The sequence below is a fragment of the Somniosus microcephalus genome, chromosome 29 (genome assembly GCF_052327205.1).
Source record: "Somniosus microcephalus isolate GS21.2 chromosome 29, FLI_Smic_1.0, whole genome shotgun sequence".
Lineage (NCBI taxonomy): Eukaryota > Metazoa > Chordata > Chondrichthyes > Squaliformes > Somniosidae > Somniosus > Somniosus microcephalus.
This window is the reverse complement of record NC_141015.1, coordinates 43,485,662-43,502,344: the sequence shown is the minus strand read 5'-3', so window position 1 is coordinate 43,502,344 and position 16,683 is coordinate 43,485,662. Positions and strand designations below refer to the sequence as shown.

General features: G+C 42.1%; 1 protein-coding gene across 22 annotated transcripts in view; it reads right to left on the bottom strand.

Moving 5' to 3' along the window:
* The window catches only part of col13a1 (collagen, type XIII, alpha 1), a 137,815-nt gene that overhangs the window by 17,428 nt on the left and 103,704 nt on the right, over positions 1 to 16,683 (bottom strand). For 20 of the 22 annotated variants that reach the window (XR_015074218.1, XR_015074219.1, XR_015074221.1 and 17 more), the window contains 5 exons: positions 15,729 to 15,779; positions 12,544 to 12,570; positions 8,094 to 8,156; positions 5,828 to 5,863; positions 2,611 to 2,646 (listed from right to left, as the gene is read on the bottom strand). Coding sequence is in view for 19 of the 22 variants with exons in the window: in XM_085970712.1 (XP_085826838.1) it covers positions 2,611 to 2,646; positions 5,828 to 5,863; positions 8,094 to 8,156; positions 12,544 to 12,570; positions 15,729 to 15,779 (213 nt within the window). In the remaining 3 variants the exon portion in view is untranslated. The remainder of the gene's footprint in view (positions 1 to 2,610; positions 2,647 to 5,827; positions 5,864 to 8,093; positions 8,157 to 12,543; positions 12,571 to 15,728; positions 15,780 to 16,683) is intronic. The other 2 variants (XM_085970716.1, XM_085970720.1) reach the window with 2 other exon arrangements.

Below are 16,683 nucleotides of genomic sequence, written 5' to 3'. Positions count from 1 at the left end.
GTTACTCACAGGTGGGGGACGAGACACTGATTAAAAATGCTTATTTTTTTGTGATAAACCTATTTTCAGCTGTATTAATAAAACTGCACCAGGTGACCATTCTTAAATACATCAATGAATATTTTTTAATTCAAGGTAAAAAATAACCATTGCGTTCAATTACGCTGCCCGACTGCGCTGGTCCAGGGAAGATTTTACATTTGTGATTATGCAAATGAGCGAGCGGAATCTGGAACCATAACTTCACTTTGGAAAAACCAGCGCAGTTTCCAGCACAACCTGCGCCCAGAGCGGAAACTCTACCCCATCAGTTATAGGGTCAAGGCACCTTCACCTCTCGTCACCCATGACCTCATGTGGGGCAAGTCCCCACGACATTCACAGCTCTGTAACACGGCCTTCCCTCCTTCCAAAGGGAAAAATATTACATTAAACCACACCAGGACAACCAGGGAGGACCATCACTGAAAGCTTTTAGTCCAGAGGAAGAGGAAGCATTAGATTTAATAGGCAGATGTACAAGTGGGTTTGTAGGAGAGGGCAATGTTTGAGTTGGGTTGGCAAGAGAAGGTTGGTAAAGGCTGGGCAATATGTAGCTTTAGTTTCTTGTGCTTTCTCTAAGTATTGCAATGCCCTTACACTTACCCAGTGTTTCTTCAAGGGTAATTGTCATTGAGTACACAGCTAAACAAGCTCTTCTACCTTTCATATCATGGGAGGTGCCTTAGAGAACTGGCGGCCTTTTGGGAGCAGGTGCAGTTTTTTGTAGGAAAGGTGCAGTAGCCTTTACCCTGTTTATCATTTTGCCCTGTTTATCAACCCAAATGGGCAGCAAGTCAGGGAAAATCCAGGCCCCTGGATCTTGAGTACATCCTTCATCTCCCCACCAGACGACTTCTGACCAGCTAACTTCAGGTTTCAAGGCTTGATGTAAACAAACAAGATGTGCACGTGCTGGATTCTGTGTCCAATGCGGAGCATCGCGGGGAAGCTCTGGCAAGAACATTTATAAAGAGCGTGGGAGAGTACAAACATTGACAGAGCAGAGCATCGAGGGAAAGGCTGTGACAAGTGGCGTACCTCAGGGATCTGTACTCGGGCCTCAACTTTTCACCATATTTATCAATGACTTGGATGAAGGAATAGAGAGTTGTATATCCAAGTGTGCAGGTAACACTAAGTTAGGAGCACAGTAAGTTGTGGAGGTGGGAGCAGGAAGTTGCAAAGGGACACAGACAGATTAAGGGAGTGGACAAAACTATGACAGATGGAGTTCAATGTGGAGAAGTGAGAGGTCATCCACTTTGGATCCAAGGAAAAACAAATCAGAATACTTTCTTAATGGTGAGAGACTAGGAGCTGTGGAGGAGTAAAGAGATTTGGGTGTTCAGATACAGAAATCACTAAAAGCTAGTGGACAGGTACAAAAAGTCATCAAAAAGACTAATGGATTGTTGTTCTTTATTTCAAGGGCTGCAATACAAAGGGGAGGAAATTATACTTCAGTTGTACAGAGACTTGGTCAGACCCCATCTGGAAAAAAATTAATTCTGAGAGAGCTGAAAATAAATACAAAGAGAAATAAATATTGAATAGAGAGTAAACTAAATTGATAGAGAAGCAGGGGGACGAAAGAGACTGAAACAGAAGGAAAGGGGAGAGAGTTTTTTCTGCAGACTTCCCAAGACACTATGAGAATGTCATAAAAAAGTTTGAGAATTACTAAGATAACCAATGACAACCTAATATGTGCAGCACAGGATTGAGTCGTTAATGAACGATCTCAGCAGCACTAATGGCCCATAGAATGGAGAGAAAAATGAACTGAGGTGGTGGAGAGAGGGAGAGAAGAGAGAGAGTGCGGGTGAAAGGTGTGAGAGAGACCGACCCAGCATGTCTGGCTGTGCAGGAAGCTCTCTCTCTCTCTCTCTTTGATGGACTAGGGCTGTAGTGAAATCAACAGCACCGTTGAACTCAACCAGTCTGTCCGAGCCGAGCCTGAAAATGGCCACAAAGGCTCAAGTGAATGACGGCAGGTGTCTGGCTCCAGTCAAGGCGTGTTCCCAGCAATGACTGTGCCCACGGGAGGCTGCGCAAGAACCTTGGAATATGGTTTGATGCTTGTTCCGTTACCAAACATCTGTGTCAAAACAAAAGAAGGGTGCAGGCTACCATATTGAATTGGAGTTCCGATTGTTTCACTGGACCATATCTAGTGGATGTGCGGACTTTGTCTCATACGCATCTGTACAGGATTAATGTGGGACTAGAACTGCAGTGTGGTGTTATTCATGGACACGGTAGCATATTCATGGGACAAATGGTTACTGTATCATATTGTAAACTATGTTCGTTGCTATTATTTCCAACTTCATTCATCGTTTAATTTTCCATCTGTTGCAGTGCCACTCATCGAATCGCGAGGCCGGAGGGTCCGCCTGTCACGGTACGTCCCCAACAAATTCGTACGGAAAGTCATTTGGAAATAAAATGTTGCCTGTAGGCATTTTCATTCAACTATTTACTGCTATCTGTTTCTAAACAGCATTCGTGTAAGTTTGAAATTGAAATGGTCTTGGCCCATCGCCCCACATTTCGTCTCACTCTTACCCTTTCTCCTTTTGGTCCCGCTGGCCCTGGTACACCCTACGCAGAAATGAATATATTTAAAAACAGCAGACTATCTACTCCTATTATCTAGCAACAATACCGTATACAAAGAAGGCCCAGCATTAGAGCAGAAGAACACTTTGCTCATTCAGACAACAGTACATGGACCAGTTGCTCAGCCTAAAGAAAATTAAGTAGCGCTATCTTAGTAGGACTGGGGCATTTCTGTTGGTGACAGAACCCTGGGTTTTCTCCAATGGAATGAATAGGACTCGGTGATATCCCTTCTGTAGGTCAATTATCAGTATGGTACACAAATGGAGGCAGGAGGCAGTGGCTTGAGGTACTCTGCCCTCCAATTTTCCTTCCCTCCTCCTTGGGTCTTCACTCTACATGCCCCCTCCAATGATGGCACAGTTGAATTTGGGAACGCTGTACCAGGATTCCGTGGCATGACATACTTCTACATCACGGCACAAAAATAAATCTTAGAATCTGAGGCATGTTTTCTCAGAAAAGTCTGTGTTTCAGGTGAATGAATAAAAGGAAAATGACTGACATGAGCAATGAAGGTGATGGCAGTTTAAATGGGATTTACGTGGGTGGGAATATAGTTATTTTACTGGCTCTCTTTTCTATATTAGATACCTGTGGGGAAAATTAGATTAGGTCCCCGGGTATCAGTGGTGAATTTAAGCAGTCACAGAGCAGCAATGCAAGAGGGTTTTGTCGAAATTGTGTGCAGGTACAATAAATAAAAGGCTCTGAAATTCTGACAATACAGGCATATGAACGTTAAGGAGTTGTCTCACATTCCTCTCTCAGCTATTTTAGCTAAAACATTAATGTTTAAAATGAAGGGGTGAGCTCGTATCTTACTGCATAATTTCATGGGCGAACGCGAGAAAATTATACTGCCGTTGGGACAGATGTAAGTCACAATGCAGCATAGTCTTTGTGTGCAACACCGGGGATAGTGGGACAGATATTCTGGTGTTGAGCTGGCCAAGTGCTCAGGGAGATTTTTGTTGCTATGAGTATGGAATTTACAGCTCCCTGGGCATGCTTACGCATTGGATTTACAACATGACAAAAATGTACCGGGTTCAGGGTTCACTATGGAAGCTTGACTGTATCTGCTGGGTTATCTCAAAGGGCCAACTCCACTGGCAACAATTGATGAAAGTGGGCCAATTGTCTCCTCCTCTTTGTTGAGGAGGGCACCCCCCCCTGTGAGGGGCTGATGTTCCTTTAAACATCTCAGTGCCTTCAAGACAGAGCGGGACAAAAAAAAATATTTCAGAACTACTCCAGTCTGAGTGCATTTCCAATTAAAAACAATTTCATTTATTACAGTCCATTTATTTTCTGCTCAACTAAATAATGTATAGTGAGATGAAGATTATCAATTGAAAACATCAGTGATATCCACTGTTAAAGTCTAGTAATCCTCAGTAAGGGAGGAACTAACTAAAAAGCAGAGAGTATCTGTATTTCCGGGTTAACAAAACTTGCTTGTAATGCAATGAACCAAACTATAATCTAAAGTTATTAATATACAATTTACTGTGTCTTAATGCATTGCAAAACCATCATAACTGGCCTCACTTATCGCCAACTGCTCAATCCAGAACCTAGATTAAGTGTCATTGATGTGGATGTCTAGAACCAAGGGGCCTGGCACAGTGGAAGCTGCCTTGTGCAGGAGTCTCCACCCTGCTAAAGGCAGGTGTCTGTCCTGTAGTTGATGAGGATGCTCAGAATTGGTCCAACAGCTGCTGACAGATGCTGCTGGAGGCTGGGTACAAGAAGGCACACACACACATGTACCATGACTGGAGCTCAGACAGGCAACCAGCTGCTGCTGAAGTTCAGCATCTCCAACTGGTGAAACTACCAGTCTATGGGGTATGGAGTGTGTGTCCATGGTGTGGTTATCTGCTAAGTACCTAGCGAGGGCTCAAACCCACTCTTGCCAGTTGTCTACTGACCTAGTGACTATCCTCCTTAGAGGGGGAGTAGGTGGGGTCTCTTTGGCTCCAAGATGATGCACTTGGTGATGGAAGTTTGAATCCAAGGCAACATTCCACAGTAGATATGCTAAATTATTACCAGGTCCTCAGTACTCCAGGACACTGTCGATGATCAACCAGCTAGCTCTGCTCTTGAGGGATAGGTTGGTCACTGGGAGCTGGGACCCTTCCTGCTCTGATATAAAGAATCTTGCACCTAATGGGTAGGCTAGTCCTAGCTGGACAAGCACAAGTGATCTGTTCTGGTAAGCTCCACAGTATTAGCTGGTTTACCTCCTGCAGTGCCACTCTACACACTTGGGGGTTCCTAATAATTTGGCTCTGCCAACCGGCATCTGTGCTAACTTATGTAAGTGAAATGTGCCCCTATAGGGAGAGAATGTGCACTCTATAATTGGGCAAACAAGACTGTACAGGTAGGTGTAGATATCTGAACATCTTCAATTGGAGACTATTGAGGAAGGTGGTGGGTTTCCACAGATGACACATGCCCAGCAAACCAAAAAACTCTTGATGGCAGTGAAATTCATCAGTGATGCAAAACGAGCGACAGCTAATCAGCTGCCTGTTTTACACGCTGCCCTCATTATCATTTCCATTGACTCAGAATTTCACCCCAGTGACTCGATAATCAGTGCAACAGATTAGGCAACGTGGAGACGGGTTTCACTGTAATTTCAAGGGTCTGCTTTAGTCAGTATAACTCAGTAAGGTCAGAGGCCCAAGTTACACCTCAACACTAAATGCTTCAGACCTACTAAGACAGAATAGATTTGACTATAAACCACAGATTGCTTTGGTATATGAAAATGTAGGACATTTGAAAATATCAAACATAACCAAAATCGTGCACTGTTCAGTATGACACATTTCATTTAAAAACAGTAAAGGACTTTAAATTTTGACCTCCTACATTTGTTAATTTACCAGAATAACAACACTGTGGCTACAATATTTGTACCCATTGAACAGTCACATTACTGAAGCAGTTCCTAATACAAATGATTGACCAAAAGGTTAATTAAGCAGTCGCATGCACTGGCATATTTCTCATGCTTCATTTATAATGGAAGCGGTCCACTGTACAGGCATGTAATCCAGCTATGTATATTAAATTCACAATGCAGTCCAACAGCAGTGTAGCAGGCATGAACTATCTAGGAGAATGGACGTACAGAACTCACCAGTGGCCCAGGCTGTCCATCTAAGCCAGAAGCACCCTGGACGGTGTATGAAGTGTTAAAAGTGGAAAGAACAGTGGGGAAGAGATGAGTGTAGCAGTGAAAAGGGACATGTGTTGGCATAACTCAATGAAAGGTGATGACATAACGTTGAAAGAGACGAAGACTTGACATATCTGTCAGCACACAAGAACGTTCTTAGAAAAACAAATTATACGGTTGAGTATTTCAAGCTATGAAAATGGTAATGGAACCACCGTCACAGTTGCAAAGAGTTACCTGGTTTATATATCTGTCTGGCAGCAGGAAAGTTCTGAAACTAGCACAAGTGCTAGCTGGACAAATTGAATGCCAAATCTTCACAATTAGCAAAGAGTGAGTATGACCAGCACGCCATGTGATTGAAAGTGAATTATGAACCATGTAAATTGGACCAACAATGAATTATGTCAAAGTTGATGACACTGCACTGTTTTCTATCCATTATATAACCTCTGTAATGGACAGTAAAATATCTAATGTAGGAGGAAAAAGGTTATCGTAACATGTGGGTCTTGACATCATGCTGTAACATTTCAGCATTTAATGCTTAGTCCATTCTTGTGAACTTCTCTGCTGTTTTAACAGTGGCTTTAAATACTCAAAGTTTAATTTGTGCTTGTATACACCTGTCGAGTCCTTAGTTCTGTTGACGGAGATTGATATTACAAATACGTTGAGTAGACAGGGCCTATACTCTCTGGAGTTTAGAAGAATGAGAGGTGATCCCCCTGAAACGTATAAAATTCTTACAGGGCTTGACAGGGTAGATGCAGAGAGGATGTTTCCCCTGGCTGGGGTCACAGTCTCAGAATAAGGGGTCGGCCATTTAGGACTGAGATGAGGAGGAATTTCTTCTCACACAGGGTGGTGAATCTTTGGAATTCTCTACCCCGGAGGCCTGTGGATGCTCAGTCGTTGAGTATATTCAAGACTGAGATCGATAGATTTTTGGACACTAAGGGAATTAAGGGATACGGGGATAGTGCGGGAAGATGGCGTTGAGGTCGAAGGTCAGCCATGACCTTGTTGAATGGCGGAGCAGGCTTGAGGAGCCGAATGGCCGACTCCTGCTCCTATTTATGTTCTTATGTAATTGAAATAATAGTTTTATAGATAGCCATGAACGAGTAAGGAGAAGTCTGTCATTTTAAATTTTGTTAGCCCCCTCCATCAACAAAAATCGAACAAATGGAAATGAAAATAACTATTAGGCTATCAAAAGTTCCAGGATTTCATGCTATGTTCCTTTTTTTTTTAAGACTTTCAAATTATCCACATCTAATCTTTTAAGTAAATAAACCTTTTCAAATAATTTTGGGCATTGCATGAACAGCTGGATTATATTTGGCCAAGTGAATTGTAGCCGCACTGCAGTTCTTGTATATCCAGAGACCCCGGCCTCCGCCACGGAGCACACGGATGGTGCAAAAGTTAACTTAACCATCACCGTTTCTTCTGTCTGTCCCAAACCTGACTCAGTTGCCATCTTCATGCTGATTTATGCCGAGGACATGAATTCACAAAGGTGCAGCTTGTGCTTGTACTTTCAAAGCAGCGTTCACCTCAGGAAACCCCGGAGGTGCCGTCTGGGAGCGGGGCTTGGAGCTGGCTGCTTCGTTTTTCTCCTCTGTCGGACCAGGTTGTACCAGTTTCCCTTCATCTTCAAGGCCCATATCTTCACCGCCCCCTGCAACCACCCCCTTTCTCTTCATCCCCACAGCGTTCCATTCTCCCTGTGCAAAGTGTAGTTACGTGTAGGTTTGCTTTTTCCTACTTTAGTTTTGTCGATAGGGTAGGCGAGAGCTTGTTGCTGAGTTACCCATAGTTTGCACCATTAAAACAACGCACAGATTGGTGGATGGGGTCATGCTTCCGCAGAATGAAAAGGACCGTGTCATTTTTCTCCACAGGACTTTGAGTTCAAACATGGGTTGGTAAACTGGGAGGGCAGATGTTCATCGCTGGACCTGGTCACTTTGTTGCACAGGTGGAAAACAAATGCCTAACCGAATATGATGTTGAGTTACCTAACTTTAGAAACTTGAGCTTGACGTGCAGTCACACACACACACACATTATAGTTAGATGTTTTCTATACAATTAGCTCTTTCAGGGTTAATCTGATTTGAGGAATATATGTTAATTACACTCTCATGCCCTGAAATCCCAAATGGCAAGTACATGCCGGAAATGCAGATTGACGGTAGCAGCAGAAAATGTAACTTACAGGCAGTCCCAGGGGACCTCGGTCACCTCTATCACCTTTGACACCATCTGACCCGGGGTCACCCTGTGTCAATGACAAAATGACAGCATGTTAGATCCTACAATGTCATACATACACTAATGTATATAACTTACCGATCTGGTCAGTAATTAACACGCTAATCTATATAACTTACTCATTTGGTCAGTAACATGCTAATGTAAATATCCCTTTTGATCCAGTCATCCTGTAGAGGCTACAAATTTGACATGTTTGGCATCAAGGCCTCAATTTTCTGACTGGCGTTATTTTAATACCAGCCTGATCAAAGTAAATAAGTTCAGGCCAGCGTTAAAGTAACACCGATTGGAAAATCTAGGCTCAAATGTCTTTGAAAGTTGTATCAGTTGGAGAGGAGAAGTTGAACAAGGAGTAAAGGAAAGAATACAGCAGAGGGCAGTGAAGCAACTTGTGAGGCCAAAGCCCCTCGGTCGTGTGCTCGGGATCCAAGACTCTTCAACAATGCACCAAATGCGGATAAGGCATCTGAATGGAAGCCCGGGAGGCCGAGAATAACCTGGTTCTGTAGAAAAAGACTCCCTTAAAGCCAATATAATCTGGGAAGAGGTGCAGTGGTTAACTGAAACCAGGGTGCAGTGAGTGGGAGAGACCGTAACTGGCCAGATATGTTTGGCACAAGGCTGCACACAGGCAGATTCAGGCATCACTCTGCCTTATAGAAAAAACCATTTAGCCAAAATGTAGGAAATAAGGAAAAAGATAAGACAGGTATCACTACTGAAAATGATGATGTTGTGTTGTACTCATGTAGCAAGAACATAAGAACATAAGAAACAGGAGCAGGAGTAGGCCAATCGGCCCCTCGAGCCTGCTCCGCCATTCAATAAGATCATGGCTGATCTGATCCTAACCGCCAATCCACTATGACAGGACTATCTCCTGAATCTAACAGAATTAGACACACGAAACAGGAGCAGGATCAGGCTACATGGCCCCTGGGCCCGATCCGCTACCCCACAGGGCCATGACCGATCCGAACCTAGACTCATGTCCAAATTCCTGCCCGCTCCCCATAACCCTTAATTCCCTTTTCTTCTAGGAAACTGTCTATTTCTGTTTTAAATTTATGTAATGATGTAGCTTCGACAGCTTTTTGGGGCAGCATATTCCATGGACCTACCACCCTCTGAGTGAAGTAGTTCCTCCTCATCTCAGTTTTGAAAGAGCAGCCCCTTATTCTAAGACTATGCCCCCTAGTTCTAGTTTCACCCATCATCGGGAACATCCTCCCCGCATCCACCCGATCCAACCCCTTCACAATCTCATATGTTTCAATAAGATCGCCTCTCATTCTTCTGAACTCCAATGAGTAGAGTCCCAATCTACTCAACCTCTCCTCATATGTCCATCCCCTCATCCCCGGGATTAACCGAGTGAACCTTCTTTGTACTGACTCGAGAGCAAGTATGTCTTTTCTTAAGTATGGACACCAAAACTGTATGCAGTATTCCAGGTGCGGTCTCACCAATACCTTGTACAACTGAAGCAATACCTCCCTATTTTTATATTCTATCCCCCTAGCAATGAAAGCCAACATTCCATTGGCCTTCTTAATCACTTGCTGCACCTGCATACTAACCTTTTGAGTTTCGTGCACCAGGACCCCCAGATCCCTTTGTACTTCAGTACTTTCCAGTTTCTTGCCATTAAGATAATAACTTGCTCTACGATTTTTCCTGCCAAAGTGCATAACCTCACACTTTCCAGTATTGTATTCCATCTGCCAAATCTCTGCCCACTTACTTAGCCTGTCTATGTCCCCTTGCAGGTTTTTTATGTCCTCCTCACTCACTACTTTCCCTCCCATCTTAGTATCATCTGCAAACTTTGATATGTTACACTCGGTCCCCTCCTCCAAATCGTTAATATAGATTGTAAAGAGTTGGGGACCCAGCACTGACCCCTGCGGAACACCACTGGTTACTGATTGCCAGTCTGAGAATGAACCATTTATCCCAACTCTCTGCCTTCTGTTAGATAGCCAATCATCTATCCATGCCAGAATATTATCCCCAATCCCGTGATTTTTTATCTTAAGCAATAATCTTTTGTGTGGCACCTTGTCAAATGCCTTTTGGAAGTCTAAATACACTACGTCCATTGGTTTACCTTTATCCACCCTATATGTTACTTCCTCAAAGAACTCCAGCAAATTTGTCAAACATGACTTCCCCTTCATAAAACCATGCTGACTTTGTCTTATTAAATTATGATTATCCAAATGTCCTGTTACTGTCTCCTTAATAATGGACTCCAAAATTTTACCTACCACAGATGTTAGGCTAACTGGTCTATAGTTTCCAGCCTTCTGTCTACTGCCCTTTTTAAATAAGGGTGTTACATTAGCAGTTTTCCAGTCTGCCGGGACCTTTGCTGAGTCCAGGGAGTTTTGGAAGATTATTACCAATGCATCCACAATCCCTACCGCCACTTCCCTCAAGACCCTAGGATGTAAGCCATCAGGTCCAGGCGATTTATCCGCCTTGAGTCCCATTATTTTACCGAGTACCACTTCCTTAGTGATTTTGATTGTGTTTATCTCCTCCCCCCCCTATAGCCCCCTGCTTGTCCAGTGTTGGGATATTCTTGGTGTCCTCTACTGTAAAGACTGATACAAAATATTCATTCAGTGTTTTTGCCATCTCCATATTTCCCACCATTAATTTCCCGGTCTCATCCTCTAAGGGACCAACATTTACTTTAGCCACCCTTTTTCTTTTTATATAACTATAAAAACTCTTACTATCTGTTTTTATATTTTTTGCTAATTTACTTTCATAATCTATCTTCCATTTCTTAATCAATCTTTTTGTTATTTTTTGCTGTCTTTTAAAGTTTTCCCAATCCTCTATCCTCCCACTAGATTTGGCTACCTTATATGCCCTTGTTTTTAGTCGAATACTATCCTTAATTTCTTTACTTAGCCACGGATGGCTGTCTTTTCTTTTACACCCTTTTCTTCTCAGTGGAATATACTTTTTTTGGAAGTTGTAAAATAACTCCTTAAATGTACACCACTGATCATGTATCGTCTTACCCTTTAATCTATTTTCCCAATCCACTTTACTCAATTCCGCTCTCATACCTTCATAGTCTCCTTTATTCAAGCTTAGCACGCTTGTTTGAGATCCAACCTCCTCACCCTCCAATTGAATATGGAATTCAACCATGTTATGGTCACTCATTCCAAGGGGATCCTTTACTAGGACATTTTTAATTAATCCTGTCTCGTTACACAGGACCAGATCTAAGGTTGCTTGCCCCCTGGTCGGTTCAGTTACATACTGCTCAAGAAACCCATCCCTAATACACTCAATGAACTCATCCTCATGGCAGCCCTGCCCAATTTGATTTGTCCAATTAATATGATAGTTAAAATCCCCCATAATTATAGATGTTCCCTTATTACAAGCCTCAACTATTTCCTGATTGATACTCCGTCCAACCGAGTTGCAACTGTTCGGAGGCCTATAGACTACGCCCACTAGTGTTTTTTTCCCCGTATTATTCCTTATCTCCACCCAAACTGTTTCATTATCCTGATCTTTTGACCCAATATCATTTCTCTGTATTACAGTGATTCCTTCCTTTATTAACATAGCCACCCCACCTCCCCTTCCTTCCTGCCTGTCCTTCCTGATTGTTAAATAACCTGGTATGTTTAATTCCCAGGCATTGTCACCCTGCAGCCATGTTTCTGTAATGGCCACAAGATCATACCCATATGTAGCTATTTGTGCCATTAACTCGTCTCTTTTGTTACGAATGCTACGTGCATTCAGATAGATGACTGAAACAATTCCCAGTGTTTGAGGATATTACAGCCATAGTCTGTCGACAATGTTTCAGGGCCATTGTATTTACAGAATTTAATACTTCAAGGACCAAGAACTTGAACAACCATGATACAAAACAAATTGAAGGCAGCACATACTACAAGAGCAAACATGGTGAAAGGGTTTACCAAAATCATGTTAAACATGGGTCTTAAGAGACTTTAACATTGATCAGTACTGACATGCTGAAACAGCTCCTCCATGATTCATGGAAAGTGGGGGTGGGAATGAGGCTGGATATTGAATCCACAGGAGGATGAAAGCTCATGGATTTCAGGCCAAAGATTTCCCCATTCAGGAGACACCAAATCACCTCAAAGTGATGGGCAGAACTAGGTGAGGTCAGTGAGACATTTCTCTCTTTTCCCTTTTCATAAAGCTTAAATGCACAATATTAAAATACATGTTACATATCAAATTTGTTTTTTTTATTTTTAGCAGTCTACAAATTTTAACCAACGCAGAGATAGGGAAAGATCACAGTGAAGAAAGGCACCAGGCAAACCTCCTGCAACCTGCAATTATAAACGTAGTTTGAGTGTAATTGAAATTACCTTTGTCCCTGGAAGGCCGTGCGGTCCCTGGGCAAAACAGATCAGAAACCCAATTTTTAATATAAAACGACATTTCATACAGATAATACTTTTACTTACTTGTATATTCTAATAGAATAATTTGTGACATTTTGGGTTTTAAAAATAAAACTATTTGCAATATTTTATAAACAGTTTATTTTTGTTATCATTGTGGTATAGTCCACATGCCCTTAGATTCAAGATATGATTCACTTAAAGCAACCTGGCAGATTCATTAAGTGTGGGGTGATCTATATGTGTATTCTATATGTGCGTGATCTATATGTGCGTGATCTATATGTGTATTCTATATGTGCGTGCTCTATATGTGTATTCTATATGTGCATGATCTATATGTGTATTCTATATGTGCGTGATCTATATGTGTATTCTATATGTGCGTGATCTATATGTGTATTCTATATGTGCGTGATCTATGTGTGTATTCTATATGTGCGTGATCTATATGTGCGTGATCTATATGTGTATTCTATATGTGCGTGATCTATATGTGCGTGCTCTATATGTGTATTCTATATGTGCGTGCTCTATATGTGTATTCTATATGTGCGTGATCTATGTGTGTATTCTATATGTGCATGATCTATATGTTTTCCATAAAGTATAGTGACTACGCTTCAAAAGTAATTTATTTCTTTGGAACGTCTTGAGCTATTGAAAGGTGTTCTAAAAGTGTACATTCTTTCTTTCCACTGAACTGCAAACTGCACAAGTAGTTACAGCGTGCACAGAGGCTGCAGTTTAAATCCAAGTTTACGTCTTTTGTCAGAGCAACCCAGCTACATGAATAATCAATGGCTACCAACCGGAAACCTTTCAAATTAAACCTTTGACGAGCTGAACCCCCAGCTGCCTGCACCTTTCCCCCTCTCGTCTACAAGATCGCAGGGCAGCTTCCTCTTGGTGGGAGTCATAGAAACATAGAAAAATAGGAGCAGGAGTAGGCCATTCGGCCCTTTGAGCCTGCTCCGCCATTCAATATGACCATGGCTGATCCTCTATCTCAATACCATATTCCCACTCTCTCCCCATATCCCTTGATGCCTTTTGTGTCTAGAAATCTATCTATCTCCTTCTTAAATATATTCAGTGACTTGGCCTCCACAGCCTTCTGTGTTGGAGAATTCCAAAGATTCACCACCCTCTGAGTGAAGAAATTTCTCCTCATCTCAGTACTAAATGTCCTACCCCGTATCCCGAGACTGTGACCCCTCGTTCTAGATCCCCCACCCAGGGGAAACATCCTCCCTGCATCCAGTCTGTCTAGCCTTGTCAGAATTTTATACGTTTCAATGAGATCCCCTCTCATTCTTCTAAACTCTAGTAAATGCAGGTCTAGTCGACCCAATCTCTTCTCATACAACAGTCCTGCCATCCCAGGAATCAGTCTGGTGAACATTCACTGTACTCCCTCTATGGCAAGTATATCCTTTCTTAGGTAAGGAGACCAAAACTGCAGACAGTACTCCAGGTGTGGTCTCACCAAGGCCTTGAACAACTGCAGTAAGACATCCTTGCTCCTGTACTCAAATCCTCTTGCAATGAAGGCCAACATACCATTTGCCTTCCTAACTGCTTGCTGCACCTGCATGTTTGCTTTCAGTGACTGGTGTACAAGGACACCCAGGTCCCTTTGTGCATCAGCATTTCCCAATCTATCACCATTTAAATAATACTTTGCCTTTCTGTTTTTCCTACCGAAGTGGATAACTTCACATTTATCCACGTTATACTGCATCCGCCATCTATTTGCCCACTCACTCAACTTGTCTAAATTGCCTTGAAGCCTCTTTGCATCCTCCTCACAACTCACAATCCCACCTAGTTTTGTGTCGTCAGCAAACTTGGAAATATTATATTTGGTTCCCTCATCCAAATCATTGATATATATTGTAAATAGCTGGGGCCCAAGCACAGATCCCTGCGGTACCCCACTAGTCACCACCTGCCACCCCGAAAAAGACCCATTTATTCCTACTCTCTGTTTCCTGTCTGTTAACCAATTTTCAATCCATGCCAGTATATTACCCCCAATCCCATGTGCTTTAATTTTGCACACTAACCTCTTATGTGGGACTTTATCAAAGGCCTTCTGAAAATCCAAATACACCACATCCACTGGTTCTCCTTTATCTATTCTACCAGTTACATCCTCAAAAAAACTCCAGTAGGTTTGTCAAACACGATTTCCCTTTCATAACTCCATGTTGGCGTTGTCTAATCCCGTTGATATTTTCTAAGTGTCCTGTTATCACATCCTTTATAATAGACTCTAGCATTTTCCCTACTACTGATGTTAGGCTAACCGGTCTGTAGTTCCCTGTTTTCTCTCTCCCTCCTTTTTTAAAATAGTGGGGGTAAATTTGCCACCCTCCAATCTGCAGGAACTGTTCCATAATCTATAGAATTTTGGAAGATGCCAACCAATGCATCCACTATTTCCATGGCTACCTCTTTTAGTACTCTGGGATGCAGATTATCAGGCCCTGGGGATTTATCGGCTTTCAGTCCCATTAATTTCTCCAGCACTATTTTTTTACTAATACTAATTTCCTTTAATTCCTCCTTCTCACTAGACCCTTGGTTCCCTAGCATTTCTGGGAAGTTATTTGTGTCCTCTTCCATGAAGACAGAACCAAAGTATTTGTTTAATTGCTCTGTCATTTCCTTGTTCCCCATTATAAATTCTCCCGTTTCTGACTGTAAGGGACCTACATTTGTCTTCACTAATCTTTTTCTTTTTACATACTTATAGAAGCTTTTACAATCCGCTTTTATGTTCCTTGTAAGTTTACTCTCATACTCTATTTTTCCCCTCTTAATCAATCTCTTGGTCCTTTTTTGCTGAACTCTAAACTGCTCCCAATCCTCAAGTTTGCTACTTTTTCTGGCAACTTTAGAAGACTCCTCTTTGGATCTAATACTATCCTTAATTTCTTTTGTTAGCCATGGTTGGGCCGCTTTTCCTTTTGTGTTTTTGCGCCAGAAAGAAATGTATAACTGTTGCAATTCATGCATTCATTCCTTAAATGTTAGCCATTGCCTATCCACCGTCATGCCTTTTAATGAAGCTCCCCGATCTATCATAGCCATCTTTCATTTAATACTGGTTTCCATGCAATTTGAAGAGAATGGATCCTTACCATTGGACCTGGGGGTCCCTCTGGCCCAGGTGGTCCTTGAGGACCACTAACCTACAAAAGTAACAAACATCCCTCAGTATATACACAAGGCAACCCTTGCAAATCATTCATGAAACAACGTAGATCATGTTGTACAGTCACACATCATGATTTAAGAAATGGGCAGCAGATATACTTTTAAAGTATTATAATTGGATGCAAATCCCTCAGAGAATGCAGTGCATAAACTACATCAAAAGTACTAAAGTGTGTAATATTCAGCAATGCTTAGAGTTATCTTATATTGTATTCAGGCTAGCTCAACTTTTTCGAATAATATATCTGATACCTCAGGGTGAAAAAAATAGTACATTTGTGACAAGCTTCATCCGAATCTGCATTGCACGACTCATTGAGATCTGGAATGCACTGCCCGCAGATTCAATAGTAACTTTCAAAAGGGAATTAGATAAATACGTGAAGGGGAAAAATTTGCAGGGCTATGGGGAAAGAGCAGGGGGGAAGGGGACTAATTGGAGAGCTCATTCAAAGAGCCGGCACAGGCACGATGGGCCCAATGCTCTCCTTCTGTGCTGTATGATTCTATGAACTCCAGCATAAAATCCTGGCTTCTCTACCTACCTATTAACTTATACTTTCAAATTAGTTCCTTTAAAGCCAGCAAGACACGATCAAGATATCCCTTCGGCTTTTAAATTACGCTGTGCAAATGTAAGTTTGCAAACACTTGATGCGTTTCTTTGATGCGTACAAAATTCTTTTGCCTATTATTTTAAAACAATGGGTTAACAGTTCCATTAAAGTAGTGGACAAGGGATTGGATATAAACGCATTATGCGTTTAGATGTGAATAATCACCCTGGGCAAGTTCACGGCCATTCAGCTTCCTTTCATTTTACCCATTCCATTGTGCGATTTTACGGCAATTATTTGAACTTCCCAAGGAAATACACTG